We start from the raw sequence: 18,652 nt of genomic DNA, 5'->3' as shown, positions 1-18,652 counted from the left end.
ACTCACCCATATAACTTTGGTGTTATTTTCACTCGTTCAGGAGATAATTAGATCACCATATATCCATATAGCGGGAGTGACAGGGCAAATACTGGAAAAATATTCAGCCATGTTGCAAAAAACTAGCAGTAGCAAATTACAGGCAAACAAGCCGACCGTTGCAGGTGCACACGGCGCTCAGAGATGACATCATCCAGGTCAAAAGACATCATCCGGGGTCTGTAGATCAATCTACAGACCCTGGATGATGATAACAGGTAACTCCGGACACAACGGGGAATAGCACTATCATAACAAAATATTGGATATACGCTGATCTAATTATCTGCTGAATTAGTGCAAATGGCACAAAAGTTATATGGGTGAGTAACAGGTAAGTAAGTAAGTTACAGGTTGTAAAAAAAAAAAAAAAAAAAAAAAAAAGTAGTTCCCCTTTAAGTCAACTGACGAATATTTAGTTATTTTCTATTTATTAATTAATTCATCTTCTGTACCCGCTTATTCTTGTTAAGGGTCTGCTGGAGCCTATCCCAGCTGTCATCGGTGAGAGGCGGGGGATTTTCTATTTAAGAAACTCCAAATATGTTAATTTGGTCTTAGTAAAAAAATTAATAAATAAAAAATTCTTTGCTGTATTCGCTGGGCTAAATCGTCTTTGGGCTCTCTGTAATAGTGTCTTTATTTATTTATTTATTTTTAACCAAATACAGTTGAAAAGATTTTTACCATCTTACTAAGTATTAAAATTTAATCTACCTCAAACAATAACAAAATGAATATACATTAAAATGCTGCATTTGTATAAAGTCAAGAGGAATAATAAATATTTTATAATTGACAACTTTCATATTTCGTACTTGAGGTATATTTTCCTTAATGGTGAAATTCATTATTTTAATTACAAACAGGATTTTTATTTGCCCTAGACATGTCCGGGTGTGTTTTTAAATTAAATAATAATAATAATAAATTAAAATATATTTTTTTAATCGAAAGAAAAACCACAGTGAGCCACTTCCGCAACGTCACTAATGACACGTATTCAAAATGGCGGCCGCGGCTGTGGTAAGTGAAAAAACGAACTCTTTTTCTTCAAACTATTCATTGCTCATTTCTGTACTTTTCATAATTAAGTAAGAGGCAAGGGTGTGACTGTGGCAAAGTAGGGACACACCTAAACCGACAACAACATTTAACGTCTACTCGTTACGCTGCTGTTTGACTGTTGACGATCTCCTGCTACCTGAGTTAGCTAGCTAACGTTCAGCTAGCTTGACTGTCAGTGAGCTGGGGGCTCTTAAAACTGATTTGTATAATTTGCGTGGGATTTAAATCCGCGCCGACGGGGAACAAACAGCGGCGGACTCGGTTGTCAGACTGTCATTTGGTTTGACGGCGAGGTGAAAAGTCAGCTCCGCGAACTTTGGCGCAGCATTAGCCGTTAGCATACCTGCCAAGGCAGCGTCGCTTTGAGGCTGTTGCCGGCGTGGTGAATAGTGCGAACGATGCTAGCGTGAAAACTGGAGATTAGCCACGAAATGCGCACACAGCAAGAAAAACAAAATAGCCAACAACTAACTAAAGTAGCCTTGTTATTTATCCGTGTTGATAGCGTCTGATGGCATGTGTGCAGCTCAGCCAGTAGCCATGCATGCTTACTTCCTCCTCTTCAGTATGAGAACTCACGGTACATAATGGCATGCATGGACTTGTTGATCACACTTATTAATTAGCAACATGTTGTAACGTCTTAATATCCACAAATTGTCATGATAATAATTGTAAAATAGTATTTCCCCTCTTTTGAGTTTGCTATGTAGTTTCTCGAAGGCGGTTACTCCGGTTATGCCACAGGACAGTAGATTGTGTAGTTGGCCAAGTTTGATACCGCTTGCACTTCAGGATGTAGACGTGGGTGGATATGCACACCAAGGGAGACAGGGCTCTGGATAGAAGCACTGTATAAATCCAGTTTGTTAACATTTCGATGTAAGTTTGAACTCTTATTCCTGATTCGCCAGGATTGTCAATCCGTTTCCTCTTCATAGCTGAGATCATTGTCTAACCAGACTTAACAATCGTCCCCTATAGCATCAGGTCTTGTGCTGACTTTAGCCAGTCCCACGGAAGGTATGTGGAGGACTGTTGCCCCCCCCCCCCCCCCCCACACACACACACACACTCTTTCTGCTAAACACTAGTGTGGATGTCATGTGAGGCTCTTTCTTCCCCTCTGCCAGGAAACTGCCACTGTTTAATCACCCGGGTAACAGTTCAAGGCACACTGTCTTTTGTCTCACCTCTGGAGGCTATAGAACCTGTAGGACAGAGAATCATCACAAGCTGATGTTCATGCAAATCAACACCCAACGTTTCTGCACTGAAATGCACACATTATGTTTTGAGAAATATATAGTACATTCATTCCCTAATCGTTCATTTTCACTATTTGGATTTTGCTTTGGCTTTACGACATTGTTGTAATTATAACATAACATGGCTCGTTATTTGCTAGATGGGACCTCCATCTATTACTGTGCATTATGACCGCTGACAGGAGAAGTAAATAACATTTAAACCATCTTGTGACAGTTCAATGTTCTGCTGGGAAATGTTTGGACCTGGCATTCATTGGTGTGGATGTTACTTAGACATGTAGCACCCACCTAGACCAGACCAGGCACCCCCACCCCATAGCAATGACACTCCTTGATGGCAGCAGCCACAACACAAAAATGGTTCAGGAACAACATGAAAACATGAAGAACAGCACAAGGTGTTGACCTGGCCTCCAAATTCACTAGATCCCAAACTGATCAAGTATCTGTGGGATGATCCACAGAGGCCCCTCCCCTCAAAGACCCCCCACTAACCCCTCAGAAGCCCCATGTCCATTCTCTGATGAGTCACAACTGTTTTGGAGACCTACACAATATTAGGAGGGTGGTCATAATGTTATGCCTGATAGGTTAGGTTTTTGGTTGCATTGAGTTAATAATATATTTAAAGATAAGCACCCCTTAGCTGACAGATGTTTTGGTGCATTTTGACAAAAAAACAACAACTTTACAGGTGATGTTACAGATATTAAATAGTTATCGAGGCATCAATGGGGATCGTTCCCTTTAAAGACATTACACGCTCACTCTGCTGTCGCTGTACAGTCATCAGTCTCGTCCTCATCGCATCAGTGCACACAATTATTTTAACTCGTCAGATCTCCTGTTTGCACATGTCGTGTTTGCACATGTCGTGTTTGCGTGTTAAAACATCGGCGGTGTGGCGTTGCAGGAGACGTGGTGGGCCTTGCTGCTGTTATCCCTGCTGCCTGTGGTCCACCCCTTCTACGTTCCCGGAGTTGCTCCCAGAGACTTCCATGAGGGAGAGGTAGTAGATATTAAGGTAAGAATAAAACGCATTTATAGATTGTTGTGATTGTGAACCACACTTTCTCCCACGCACTGAAGAGTTTGATCTCAAATGGGGTTCTCTGGACTTCCCATATACGCATGGATGCCCAGCTTAGGTCACAACATCAGGGAATGTCACCTCAGTAAATGGAGCTAAAATACAAACCTCCACACATTTTTATTCCAGCCTACCAGCAGTAGGAAAGTTGGGACTCACTCTTTGCAGTTAGTGTGCTTGCCATCTTGTCCTTTCAGCAACTATGCTGTTTGCAAACCGATTACAGACTGATGTTGGTTTAATAGTTGGGTCATTAACAGACACCAGTCAAACAGGTTTCTGATGAGTAACACACACTAGAGGGTGACCATTTTTCGGGACTCTTGCGGGTCACGGTATTCCTGCGGGAGTCTCGCAGTACGGGAGTCAATTTCACTGTTGGTAACGTGATAGAGACGGGATAGAGCAGATAATCAACGGGAGCAGGCGGGACGGAGCCGGAGATTAAATAAAAAAAATGACGCATGTATAGCCTGAGTGTAGCCTAAATTTCCGAGGCAACCTCAGTGATTTGACCGCGATTAATCAAACATGCTACGGGGGGGCAAGTTGGGCAACAGAGTCTGGTAACTTTAGACAACAACATAGGGAGCGGGACGGGATTTGGGAGTCTTTCTCTCGGGATTTTGCGGGACAGGATTTTTTTTTAGGGGGGGCAGTCACGTGATCGGGATATGACGGGAGTATTTTTGTGGGCTCAGGATGGGATGGGAGCGACAACTGATTCCCGTGTCACCCTCTAACACACACACAGATGTTCCTATTTCCATCACCAACACTTTTAGAACTTAAAACTGATGAAACGTCTTCAAGAAACTACAAGTTCAGTTGCTCTTGTTTCTGCTTTTTTCACAAATATAACACATTTCATCTTTTTAGGTCGTGCCGTTGCAGCTCTAGTTTCTACAGTTAGTGTAGAGTCTTCTCAGCTGGCTGCAGCACGTTAAACCTCAGTGTACTTTACTTTCACCAAAAAAAAAAAAATCTTAACCACACCAAAGTTTACTTAGCAGAGCTACATTCCAGACACAGCTGGATTCATCCAGGTTAAGTAGGAGCCACCTTAATGCCTGAACACACACTTGCTTTGTAGTTTAAACAAACTAATTCCTACATGGTTAGAAAGCCACAGCCAGAATAGCGTGACCTACGTCTTTCATGATTCAGAAAACTATATTTGTCCCCGGAGGGGCAGTTTAAGGCACAAGTGAGCAGCATGACGTTAAAGTACAAGACACTTTTAAGGAACAAAAAAACAGAATAATACAAAGTATATATATAAAAAAGAAGATGATGTATTAGCTATCTAAACCGTCCATGGAGGATGTAAACATGACTGTAAGAGTAAAGTGAATAAAGTGCAAATGTAAACAGGAATTAAAGGGATTATATATGTACATGTTATTGCAGAGGTAGGAGGTAGTATGGGTGATAAATATAATAAAAACACGAATAAAATGAATAAAAATAAAATACAAACAAGAATAATAATTAAAAAAATAAATAAAAATAAGGTGCTTGGAAAAAAGCCACAATGTTGGGTAAATATTGTTTTGCATATCCCTGTTTAGACGAAATCATTCAATCGGCTCATTTGTTTTTCAGGCGGTGAAGCTGACCAGCTCTCGCACCCAGCTTCCTTATGAATACTACTCCCTGCCTTTCTGTAAGCCAGAAACTGTTTTCTACAAGGGAGAGAACCTGGGTAAGCTTTAAAAAAACGTTGCCTCTTAATTTGTCTTACAAATACCTATTACATATGTCTGTGGTTTATTTTAACGCATGTTTTTTGTTGTTGTTGGTTTTTTTTTAGGGGAGGTCCTACGAGGCGATCGTATCGTGAATACTCTCTACAATGTTGAGATGGGCAAGGACAAGAAATGCGAGGTTGTGTGCAGCAAGAAAAAGCTCAGCATAGATGAAAGCAAGCTGTTCGCTGAGCGGGTCCAGGAGGAGTATTACGTTCACCTGTGAGCATCCCTTCTTACTGTTGTTAGCAGGAGATCAGAACAAAATACATATGTTTGGTTTGTTTTCCTTCTGCCTTGTATGTCTGATAACTTGGTTCTGGAAACCTAAACTAATTGAGAATATCCTTGTGGCTCATTTCAGGATTGCAGATAACCTTCCAGTTGCCACCAGGTTGGAGATGTACTCCAACAGAGAGGCAGGAGGGGAGGAGGAGCTGAAGAAGGACATAGTGAAGGATATCCAGTTTGAACATGGTTACAGACTGGGCTTCGTTGACAACAACAAGGTAGATATGATAGGGGGAAGAGTGCAGGTAAACAAAGGACTTGCACCATAAAATAATGAGTGCATGCCTCCTGCACATGTGGGTATAAAAGACGTAGTGATTAATATATATCTGTGAAGGTACTAATCTTTGTTTTGTCCTTTGTCCTTTCTCTCCTCCCAGTTCTATCTACACAACCACCTGTCCTTCATCCTGTACTTCCACAGGGAGAAACTCGAGGAGGGCGAGGTTCACAACTACAGGGTGGTGCGATTCGAGGTCGTACCTCAAAGCGTCAAAGTGGAAGGTCGGTGTCAACGGGTTGCGTAATGTTACAGACCTTCACGAAATACAATTGTTGACGCCGAATTGTTCTGCTCAGATCTGAAGGCCGTGGAAAAGACTTGCATCTTGCCCGACGCCAGTGGCTCTGCCCCCCAGGAGATTGACCCGAACAAAGAGAACGAGGTCCTCTTCACCTACTCTGTCCACTGGGAGGTCAGTGACAATTAACCACGAGCATGATCAGGTTGTAGCCCTGAATGAACTGCCCTAATTGTAGTATTTGCCCCTGTTCCCATCTGGTAGGGAGCTAGTGGGGGGAGAATTTTAATACTTTTTTTGAATAAATCTTTACTCCTGTGAACAAATAACTCTAAAAAGAGATGGAATTGTTGAATTTAGAGTACGCCATGATTAATTCTTTCACTTTTTTGGTTAATTAACCACATCGTGGCCATGTAGAGTTAAGTTACTGTGTGAATAGCGATCCATTGGAGGCAACAGCAGTTTGCTTAACTTCTACTGTGCCCCTAAGAATCTAGGTGTTTATTTGCACTTAAGATGTCACACACAGGTTTCTCGTTTGAGGTTCAGGTACTTTTTCCACCTGTTTTGAGTTGTCAATAAAAGGACTAGGCTAATTATTGAAATATTAGTTGTTGTCTAATATTAATGGTGAGAAAAACAGGGTTGTGCAGTGGCAGCGTGGAGGGGGGTGACTCCAGGACGCTGGAAGTCACTGTTAAGCCTTCTTGAGGTGTCGTGGGCCTAACTTAACCAAACATCGGTGAAGGGAGGTGCCCACTTGAAAACCCCAGTGACATGCTGCATACTGCTGTTGTTTAGGCCAGGTTCCTCATGTCTTCATGTTGCTTGGTAGCTATGGTTAGCTGCTGAGTGGGCCATACAAGCCAGCAGCGTTAGGTTAGCTTATATTTCACAAGGTTTGAGTTAGCGTCTGCTGCTGAGCGGGCCATACAAGCCAGCAGCAATTACTTAGTTTATTTAGATTGTAGGTTAATCATCATATCACATGACTGTAGGTTTGTTAAGGTTTCTCAGTTGAACGGGGCCTCTAAATGTGTTTTGCCTGGGATTTTGGCACAAGGGATTGTTACATCTAATCCTGTGTATTAATGAATATCTGTGGTGAGAAGTTAAAATGAATGAAGCAGTGAGGAAGGACATCTGAGCCTCTTGTCGTCTCTGTGCAGGAGAGCGAGATAAAGTGGGCATCCCGCTGGGACACGTACCTGACCATGAGCGATGTCCAGATTCACTGGTTCTCCATCGTCAACTCTGTGGTCGTCGTCTTCTTCCTCTCTGGTATGTCCACTACATCATAAAGCCTAGTTTTTATATTTCATATTTTATCTCACTGTAGAACAATTATAATGTCTAACAGGGCTTAGAGATGTAATTGATTCGATTAGTTTGAGTTTAATATGAAAAATGTCAGAATTGCATTGAGAAAAATTGCCTTGACTTTTTGCACAAGTTACATTTGACTCCAGAAAGTTTGTTAATGTGATTTTAATCATTAAAAAAAGGTAATTCAGTTTGACGACAGCATTAAAAATGTTGAATTCTTGCCGGCTGACACCCTCTGATTCCCTGCCTTCTCTCTCTCAGGTATCCTCAGCATGATCATCATCAGGACCTTGAGGAAGGACATCGCTAACTACAACAGAGAGGATGACATAGTAAGAGAATGCACCGCCCACAAAGGAGCGTTATTAGATCGCTATATCCCGCCCTCTTGACCTCGTCTTTATCTTTGTCTCACCAGGAGGACACGATGGAGGAGTCGGGATGGAAGAACGTCCACGGTGACGTCTTCAGGCCGCCTCAGTATCCCATGATCCTCAGCTCTCTGCTGGGCTCAGGGATTCAGCTCTTTTGCATGATCCTCATCGTCATCTGTGAGTTTGTTTTCTAGTCTCTAAGATATTGAGTCATCAGCTCAAGCTTAACATTTAGCATTTCAGCTTAAGCCTGGTATCAGTCTCCTCCTCTAACTCTCGTGTGTGCTATAGTTGTTGCCATGTTGGGCATGTTGTCACCGTCTAGTAGAGGAGCCTTGATGACCACTGCTTGCTTCCTCTTCATGTTTATGGGGTAAGAGCCATATTCATCTCTGTAATCGTCATTAAGAAAGCACCATATATGTCATAAATTAAGAGAGGGCCACTTTTCTTGCCGTGCATTTCTTTCTTCTTTTTTTTTTACACCACTTTCTCACGTTTGTTTTTGCAGCGTCTTTGGTGGCTACTTTGCCGGCAGACTGTACCGCACACTAAAGGGCCATCGGTGGAGGAAGGGAGCATTTTGCGTGAGTCAATAAGCTGAGTCATCAGTGTTAAAAAAAATATGCTTGTCTCGAGTTCTGCAGCCATGTCTACTCACTTTCAATTCAGTTCAGAGACAAAAGAGAGAAGAGAGCAGGAGGAACGAGATAAACTTACATCTGTCATAGATACACGCATCTGACCACAAGCGTACATGTAGATACAAATGCAAGTTATAGCTGATGATGTTATATGACAGTCTGAGAGTAGTCTTAGCCTTAGTCTTAAGCCTGAGCTTAAAAGTAGAGAGGGTGTCTGCCTCCCGTTGTCTGCCTTTTGAAATTCTAGGAACCACAAGTAGACCTGCACTTTGAGACGGAAGTGATCTGTTGGGATGATCTGGTACAATGAGGTCTTTAAGATACGATTGGAGCTAGGCCTTTAAGGGCCTAGGAGGATTTTAAATTCTATTCTAGATTTTAAAGGGAGCCAATGAAGAGAAGCTAAAACTGGAGTAATATGATATCTCTTGCTAATTCCTGCCAATGCTTTGCTGCAGCATTTTGAATCAATTGGAGGCTTTTTAAAGACTATTTGGAGCCAGACCGTAATGAATTGTGGTAATCCAGCCTGGAAAAAAACAAATGCATGAACTAGTTTTTCAGCATCACTCTAAGTCTGACAATATTACGCAGGTGAAAGAAGGCAATCCTGGTTACTTGCTTTATGTGTGAATTAAAGGATATATCCTCGTCAGATTTAACACCAAGGTTTTTCACAGTAGCACTGGAGGCCAAGGTAATGTCATCCAAAGAAACTAAGTGATTAGATAATGAATCTCTGAGATGTTTAGGGCCAAATACAATGACTTCTGTTTTGTCTGAGTTTAAGAGTATAAGATTACAGGCCTTTATGTCTTTAAGGCATGCTTTGTGTGTGTAAATGCAGAAGTGCTGTTGGTAACGGAGACGCTATGTTTGTTGTGTTTCCCCTTTCAGACAGCAACTCTGTATCCTGCAGTGGTTTTTGGAATCTGCTTCATCCTGAACTGTTTCATCTGGGGAGAACACTCCTCTGGAGCAGTGAGTACCATTACTGAGACCTACACAATCTAAAGAAGTATGCATCAGGGAAACGGCAAGCAGATGTCTTTTGGTTATATGCATCATAAAAGGTTAAATTCCAAAGCAACTGAAGACACAAACACCTATTTCGGTGCATGCTGGGGCTTTGCTGGTGCATCTCAGGCTACAGGAGTCCTGGGCTGAGTTATCCCTCAATGGGGAGGGGAGGTCCCATACCGGATAGATCAGCTCACAGAATCAACTGCATCTGTAGCCAATGAGGACACGAGCGCATTTGTGTAGACTTATTTCATACTCTGATTTTAAGAATATCAGTACAATCACATGGTTTGTTGGTAGGGATGTCCCGATCAATTATTTTTTTCGCCTCATGGACCGATACCAATCTTTAAATATTCAGTATTGGCCAATCCGTGTCCTGATCAGATCTTAAATGTCCTAGAGTTGGTCTCCTGTAGCCTGTAAGTCTTTCCTTGTCTTCTCCTAGAGTTGGTCTCCTGTGTCTTCCTAAAGTCTGTCCTTGTCTTCCTTGTCTTCTCCTAGACTGGACTGGATTCAGTCCAATAAATCTTTCAGTCAAAGTTAATGTAGTGTGGAGAGGGTAGCTGGTACCTTGTGTTCTCTACTCCAGAAATGTTCTGGTCATCCAACGCTGCCATAAACTCCCTAACCCTCTCTGGAAGATGTTTCTCCTTGACGCTGTCTCCAGGAAACTTTTCTCTTCTTTTAAACGTTCAGTGTTTTGTTGTTGTTTCGTTGCAACCAATACTGATCCAATCGTTTTAAAAATATCCGGATACCAATCAGGATATTCGTACTTGTAGGACATCCTTTCTTCTCCTGACTATTCTTCCTCCGTCCCTGCTCTCTTCCCTCACTTCAGGTTCCTTTCACCACGATGCTGGCCTTATTGTGCATGTGGTTCGGTATCTCCATGCCCTTGGTCTACCTGGGCTACTACTTCGGCTTCCGCAAGCAGCCGTACGATAACCCAGTGCGCACCAATCAGATCCCTCGGCAGGTCCCCGAGCAGCGCTGGTACATGAACAAGTTTGTAGGGTGAGTGTTTACATAATCAAAACAACCTGTGTTCTGTTCCTGTGGGATGAGTAGGAGCAGTGTACCTTTAATGTGTTGTTTTCTTTTGTTTCCACTAGAATCCTCATGGCTGGGATCCTGCCTTTTGGTGCCATGTTCATTGAGCTCTTCTTCATATTCAGTGTAAGTCAGTGACGGGACGTGAAAAATAGTCTATTGGGAATAATTTAATAAGATTAATAGGAAAAAATATTTAAATATAAGTCAGTGATTTTGATAAAGTTTAGCCCTGATGACCCACCACTGGTGTAAGTTCAACTAGACTGTTGGTCAGATCATCAGTGGCTTTGTTCCTCTCAGGACTAATTGTGTGTGTTTGTCACCACCTACAGGCCATCTGGGAGAATCAGTTTTATTACCTGTTTGGCTTCCTCTTTCTGGTCTTCATCATCTTGGTGGTGTCCTGCTCTCAGATCAGCATCGTAATGGTTTATTTCCAGCTCTGTGCAGAGGTAAGGTCATTTCATTTCTTGTCCAGGCACATTTAATTATCGCTGGTAATTATAGACTATTTGTTTCTGCTTCTCATCTGTAACATTGGTAACTCTCGACTGTTTATCGTTCAGTATATTAGTTTTGTATGTCTGACACAAAATGCTGGTTACGTGATCAAAATACTGGAGGCTCTGAGGCAGAATCGTCCCAGTTTTAGACTTTAAACTTTAACAGAATAGGTATTTTATTTGTTCATAGCTTTCTTATTTAAGCAAAAGCCTCCGTGAACCAGATATTTATTTTGTCTGAATAAATTATCCATCACCGTATCCTCTTAGACCTGCAGCCTTGGTTCATGTGAAAATCTGATTTTTACTAAAACTGAAAGTCTTCAGTTAAACACAATACCTCACCTTGGGATCTTTGATAAGCTGTAGACAGGCTGAAGAGCTTTTTTTTGAAAAAGAGTTCAGTGGTGTGAATAAAGGGAGCCTCTAAAAGAACGAACATGTGGAGATACCATAACATTTTAAATAGGCATGCACTGAAATGAAAAGTCTTGGCCGAAACCGAAAACCGAAAATGAAGAAACCAAGGCCGAAAACTGAAACACCAAAAGAAATTATGAATAGCATTGCATTCATGGCTGTGACTGTGTACTAAAAGTGAATCCGGGTGCGCACATCCAAATAAAATAGTTCAGGTGCTAGACAAAAAGGATATATATTGAAAAATGTGACTGCAATGGCATAAATTAATATTAATGTTTCAATGAATAAATTACAAAATTATGAAAATATTTATTTGGCATATTCCTACGATAATATTAAATAAAATTCAAAATAAAATGTTTGAATCACCCCATTGACCCCATTCCTGTGAACATTAAATAATAGTGGAGCAGAATCTTTTGCAGCTGGAAATCCGTGTCGATCCACTGTGCGGTTAGACTGAGTGTATTTGTTTTTATTTTTATTAAGAAAATTTTAGAAAAATAGCGCTGTCCCTTTAAGAAAGACGGTAGTCTTAGTTGAAGTTGTGCATTGCCGTTTGTTTTGGAGGTGCAGCGGATAAATGATTAGGCTTTTCAGTGGAACACGGTTGATCGTGATCGACGTATTGGCACGTGTGGTGCTTTACCTTGGCACCATCACTGGGAAACTTCCTTGCCTTTTCAAAAAACGGAGTGGGCGTGCTCGAAGGGATTTTCCTCTTCTGCGCCGCCTTCCTCTCATATTCAGCATAGCGATCCGATCGGGATGCTTGGATTTCAGGTGATAAATTAAACCTGACGTGGAGAAATTCTTTGCTGAAGCACCCCTCTTGAAACTTCAGCATTACACGTTTTGCAAATCGCTATCCGTGGGTCTTTATATAATATTTATATAATACTTTATATATTGAAATCCGTCCACACCGCAGACGTGTACTGGCCACGGTCATCACAACATCTTGTTTCGGCCGCGTTGTCACCACCACCAAATATTCGGTGCATCCCTAATATTAAATGATCAAGATGCACAACCATGCAGAGAGTTTTTGACAGAGGTGGCAAAAGTATTCACATTCTGTACCTTAGTAAAAGTAAATACTCTGGTAAAAGTAAAAGTACTTATTCAACTCCTTTACTCAAGTAAAAGTAAGAAAGTACAGGCTCTGAAATGTACTTAAGTAAAAAGTGAAAATGATTTTGCCATTAATGAATCCGTTGATAATTTTGCAAAATGAAAACGTTCTATCAGAATAATCTAGACTGAATTGACCAGATGTCCTGCATGAGCATCTGGATCATTTTGAATAATAAACTGAGGGTTACTGGGTTGTTGTTTTTAAACCGCCAGCTAGTGTTAGCTATATGCTATCATAACGGTGTGTTCCCATAGCATTGCTAACGTTGTAAACTAGCTTCCAAAAAATCCTCAAAAAGCTAATGATAGCAACAGAAACCACACCATACCTGAATTTGTTTTTTTCAGATTACACCAGTAGTTCTCAAATAGTGGGGTCAGGTGGACTTTCAGTATTAGTGTCTTTATTGATGCTTGAATGATAAACAAGCCTCCAGTCACTAGGTGGCAGCAGAGCTCAAACTAATCAACAGGCTGCCTGTTCAAAACAGGAGAAGAAGAACACAGGAAGCGCAACGTCGACTTTCCTTCTCTAGTCCGACGCTCTAGTCATAGACATATATACAGATAATATCTATATATACATGTCTATATTATATATATATATATGTGTGTATATATGTCAATGGTTCTATTCATGTCCCATCATGTCACGTCTTTTACGTCTTGTCATCCGTGGAGGTTAAAAAAGTAACGAGCCTGTTTTTCCAATGTAAGGAGTAGAAAGTACAGATATTTGTGTACAAATGTAGGGAGTAAAAGTAAACAGTCATCAGAAAAAGAAATACTCAAGTACCTGAAAAATCTACTTAAGTACAGTAACGAAGTATTTGTACTTTGTTACTTGCCACCCCTGGTTTTTGATCTAGTCACAGTGAAATGTAGTTGTGCAGCACTGGCAACCACTAAAGATGGCTTCTCAGTTTGTTCCCATTAACACAGAAGAGGCAGACAATTAAAAGAATTGCCCCAACTCAAAACCAGAAAAGTCCACATCTGATATATTCAACTAGTCGCTTAAAGGTGTTCTTATAATGGTGTTATTAATGTTTTACAGCTGTGAATATCTCTGCTATGTACCTCCTCTGCGTCATGTGAAGCTCATCTGTGTGCTGTGTTGTGTTTGTCTTCCTCCCTGTCAGGACTACCGGTGGTGGTGGAGAACTTTCCTGGTCTCAGGAGGCTCAGCGTTCTACGTTCTCATATACGCAGTCTTCTACTTTGTCAACAAGGTAATGAAACAAAAGCTGCTTCAGACACTTCAACAACAAACTCTTCTTTGTTTCAGCCGAAGAAAATAAAACATTTCTAAATTGGACACGGCTGTTGACAGTATCCCTAAATATTTGACAGAAAATCTGCATTTCAAGCTGAGGGCGTTGAGTCTAAACAATCTGACGGGCACTTTTTAAACAAAGAACGCCATCAAGTCTCCTTCTTGACCATTTTAAAAGCCTCGTCTGTTACAAGTCCACCAGTTTTATGGAAGTGAATACTAACTAGACGGTTGGAGGAACTGAATCTGATTCCTCTCCTCTTCCATTCCTCCCCCAGCTGGACATCGTGGAGTTCATCCCCTCCCTCTTGTATTTCGGCTACACCGCCCTGATGGTCCTGTCCTTCTGGCTGCTGACCGGCACGATCGGCTTCTACGCCGCGTACATGTTCATCAGGAAAATCTATGCTGCAGTCAAGATCGACTGAGTCGTCACCTCGCTGCTGTTCTCATTGTTTTTTTTGTTTTGTTTTTTTGGGTCACGTTGTGTGTTTTTTTTTTTTTTTTTTAATATATATATATTTTTTATTCGTGTCCAATAAGCACTGACTTGTGTGCAGAGGGAACGAGAGGGTTGCATGTTACGGTGCAACAACAACCCTACCCGCTGGCCTCTTTGGTGAAGAACAGCAAGGTGGCAGAGCTAAACCAGCTTCTCCCCCCTCTCTCTCTTACCTGCCCTCCCTCCCCTCCCTCCCCCACCTCCCTTCTTCTTCTTTCCAGGACAGAGACCCAGAGGAAAATCTTCCTCTGCCGGGACATTTAATGTCTTCTGCCGTCTCTTGCACACAAACACAGCGGGCCAAAGCTTGTCTAATGATGGTTTCTGCACATTTTGTCTTTTCTTTTTTTTTTTTTTGAATCTAACTTATCCAAGTTTTTATTTTTGTCATCCTAGGATTTATCTGTGACTTAATTTCTTCCAATCATCTCCTTGGGAAGCTATTTTCTCTTCTGATTTCCTTACATGAATTCTGTCTTTACTCTTTCCATCGTCGCTGTTTTTTTTTTATTAATTATTATTTACACGTGACTTTCTAAGACTCTGCAGATCAGGGAAGGATTGGGGTTAGTTCAGCTGTGGTTATGGTGTTAACATTTACGTGTGTTGAACTAGTATGGATGAGAATTATGCTGGGCAGTTCTACAAGTTCTACATTGTAACACACACACACACACACACACAAAAACGTATAAATTAAATGCTCTATTCTTTTTTATTATGATTATTTCAGATTTCACTGTTAATCAAAATATTAGCTTCTCCTTCAAAACTGTGGGTCTCTTGTTCTTGTCAGTTTATTTAGCAGCTCTGAGTGAGACTGAACACCCCACACAGCGGTGGACTGGTGGGTGCAGCCGCTGGACAAATGACTAGGAGGAGGAGGAGGAGGAGGAGGAACCTTTTGTATTTGAAAGTCCACAACATAAATCTGTTTTCCACTTCGTTAACCGTGCCGTGAGTGTAGCCTTAGCAGTGCCCGCAGCCTGCTGAACTATGCAGTAATGGAAAGTGCAAATTGGAAAAGTTGTTTCAAAGGACCTTTTTATTATTATTTTTTTTTGTGGGTGGGGTGGGGGGGTTGAGATGATGAAGATGATGATGCCTCGTTTCTATAAGCCTGAATCTAATGTGTGGTACATTTTTACAGTAGCGGTGGATTCATTTGGACAGAGCTTGGCGTGTCCTAGGATGCAGAGCGCAGCAATGTAATCCAGTATCTGTTCAAGCAGTGTTTTTTTTGTTTGTTTGTTTTTTGGCTGACATCCATATTTGTGCATTGCAGCTCGTACGTTTCCTTGATTTTTAAAATTGTATAAAATATTCAGCTAAAAACTAAAAAAAAAAACAACAAAAAAAACGCATTTAATACGTGGGTAGAATCTGATTAAAACAAAAAGCTTTACAAGCACCTCAAGTAAAAGGGCTTCCCATAGATGACCATTGTATTTTACCGTAGTGAAGTCACATGATATATATTTATCCAGCTACAGTATCAGTCACATTACAGGATGGGTTTTAAAATGTCATTCTCTGGGTCACGTAGCACGAGAAGCTAAGTGAGAAGATTGACGCCGCCGGATAAATATGAGCCGGTTTAGCTCGGCTTAAAGGCCGGAAATGGTTTCTGTGCAGTTAAAACGAGACAAAATGTGTTAAATAGTGAGTTTTATTGATTCTTCTAGGGGCCGTTTTTAATTTTCTACATAGCCAAGCTAGCTAGATATGCTAAACTAAGCTAGCCAGCTGCCAGTAGTAGTTTTTTATTTGATATACAGCCATGGTTAGCTAAATTAGCTGCTAGCTGTAGCTACTTTGTGCCACACTTTATGTTTTTTTTTTTTTTTTGTGGCGTCAATCTTCTCATCTGACTCTCGGCAGAAAAGCATGCAAGTGTCTTAAATTGTCAGACCGACCCTTTCTCGACACTACGGACAAATTAGCATCTGTCTGAGTCTGCTGTATATTTTTAGGCGCGGGGCGGCTCCCGGTCTCTGCTGCCCTGCATAAGAACACAAACGAATGAAAAGGCGTTTTGTGTGCGTGTTTGTGAGCTGCAAAAGTTAGCGCAGGGTTGCAGAGGGGGGACAGGGAAAGGTGCCTAGATGGACCCTGATTCTCCAGGGCCAGAACAGATGAATGTCCCGTCCTTTCGTCATCGTCGCCAACTCCACACTTGCTACGAATCAGCTGCTTGAAACAATCCCAACTCATTTTTAAGTTCACCCACGTCGCTCACTACAGAGAAGTGGCTTGAAGTCTCAGAGGTTGCCTCAGTTTGAGCCGTCACTCTTGATTTATTCCGATCACCTTCTTCTTCACCGCGCCACTCTCGGCTCTCCTGTATTATGTGGAAACATTTCTGAGGAGCTCTTTTTTTATTTTATTTTTTTTTACAGACAGATTTAGAGCTCCCTCTACCACCACCCCCCAACCCTCCACCACCCAGAGTCATGCGTGCATATGTATGATCAAGGGTTTTACAGTGTAAATAAACCAGCTTTGTATTTGTTGCGTTTTTTCGCTGTTTGTGGCGCTTTCGTTGATGATTCCCGTCTCCATTTGAGCCAACAGCATGACCGCTCACGACGACCTTCAAAAGGAGCCCGTTTCTGTTTCTTTTCTTCTTTGTTTTCTTTTACAGAATGTCCAATTCCAAAATGTACGACGACAAAACAATAAAGTGATGACAAGTTGAATATGAAAATGGGGTTCTGCGTGTTGTGTGTTGACAAGTTGCTTTGAAATTTCATGTTCCGTTCTGGATGTGGTATTTATACACACGGCATGCACTGTGAGCAAAGCGGGGACCAGTGTCTTCCTCGAGGACACTTCGGCGTTTAGCCCGGGCATCGAACCGCTAACCCTCTGGGTTGTGTACAACTGACTCTACCTACTAAGCCGCCCCAGGATGAACCGTGGTGGCTGACTTTGATGATCCTCGCACTTTTTTAATCATGATCAAATTAAAATTAAAGTGCAGAGGGTGGTTAGCACTGATGCCTCACAGCTAGAAAGTTCTGGGTTCTAATCCATTGGCCAACTGGTTCCTTTCTGTGTGGAGTTTGCATGTTCTCCCTGTGTCTGCGTGGGTTCTCTCCAGGTACTCCAGCTTCCTCCCACCGTCCAAAGACATGCTGGTTAGGTTCACTTGTGTTAGCCCTGCGATAACCTGTCCAGGGTGTACCCCGCCTCTCGCCCAATGACGGCTGGGATAGGCTCCAGCCGCCCCCTCCAAAGGACAAGCGGTTTACAGAAAATGAATGAATGCTAATTAGCAAATGTTAGCATGCTACCTAAACATTATACTTCCTCGATCGATTGTGTTTTTACAGGTGCTTTGAATCAGCCCGATGAAAGCGCTGCTCCAAAACACGATGGTGAAACAAAGGCGGCTCATGAGGTTTGGGCCGTGGTTTTCTCAGATGAGAAGAGCAGCTGGCCGTCGTTAGGTCATTAGAGGATTCATTCAGTGGAGAAAGTAATCAGGTCGTCCAAGTTTCTGATGGGTAACGCCCACAAATGTTCCTGTTTAAACCCCCAGCTTAGATGAAACGTCTTCAAGAAACTCTGCGAGTCCAGTTTTCTTTGTTTCGGCTTGTTTTTCTTGGATGCGCCATGACGTGGATGACCGAGAACCTTGTCCTGTTGCATATTAGATCTGGACCCGTGTCATTGTTGGGGTGTTGTGGAGTTGGACGACAGGGTGGCAAACTTATCTCACGTCCGGTCCAATCTTTCTTTGCTATCAGGATCCATAGAAAGTCTGGCCTCAGTTCCACCAGCTTCTGTAACCTGATGCAGTCCAGCGAGCACCTTGAAGCGTTTATGGACTATGACCAATCAGTAATCCTGTTAAGTTCTGTCCTTGGTCCTTTGGTCTTCTGAAAATGAAACTGAATAAATTATTTCGAAGGTATAGTATGTGAATAGTTTAAAAACCTCCCTCCAGAAGGTTTTCTGTTGTGTTTGTGTGTCTGGAAGGATGTGATCACATGACACAGCCTTATGTGTTGTGGTGTCTCTGCCCGTTTCTCAGATCCCTTTTACGAGCCCTCCAGGTTCCTCCTAAGTAAATTCTACAAAACCCAAAGGGTTTCTATTCCTGAGTTATGGCACAGTTGGCATCCCATAAGTGCATGTGTGAGAGTCTGCTCAGCTGATGTAAGTATAGGTTAGCCTCATGGTACTATAATTAGGGCAGTCTTTGACACTCAGATATGCAGGCAGGAAGGAAGGCAGGCGCACTGGTAAAGGTCTTGAGAGGCATGATGCAGGACCCCGGGTCCAGTGCGAGGGTTAGGCACAATGCAGGACTCACCACCAGTCACACAGTCCAAAAATATTCTGGGAA

At 42.0% G+C, this 18,652-nt stretch overlaps 1 protein-coding gene across 1 annotated transcript; it reads left to right on the top strand.

Moving 5' to 3' along the window:
• Positions 1-1,044: 1,044 nt before the first annotated feature.
• tm9sf4 (transmembrane 9 superfamily protein member 4) lies at positions 1,045-17,660 on the top strand (the record flags this gene model as incomplete). Its single annotated transcript, XM_084554041.1, has 18 exons — positions 1,045-1,065; positions 3,292-3,402; positions 5,074-5,173; positions 5,282-5,438; positions 5,581-5,725; positions 5,888-6,011; positions 6,087-6,202; positions 7,201-7,312; positions 7,619-7,689; positions 7,776-7,908; positions 8,023-8,104; positions 8,243-8,318; positions 9,273-9,356; positions 10,243-10,418; positions 10,517-10,580; positions 10,790-10,909; positions 13,663-13,752; positions 14,075-17,660. Coding segments are annotated over 18 exons (1,932 nt in total), but the record flags the coding sequence as incomplete, so codon positions are not given.
• Between the last annotated feature and the right edge of the window lie 992 nt (positions 17,661-18,652).

The sequence above is a fragment of the Chelon labrosus genome, assembly GCF_963514085.1.
Source record: "Chelon labrosus genome assembly, chromosome: 10".
NCBI classification, from domain to species: domain Eukaryota; kingdom Metazoa; phylum Chordata; class Actinopteri; order Mugiliformes; family Mugilidae; genus Chelon; species Chelon labrosus.
The sequence above is the reverse complement of the archived record's forward strand: the minus strand, read 5'-3'. Positions and strand labels throughout refer to the sequence as shown.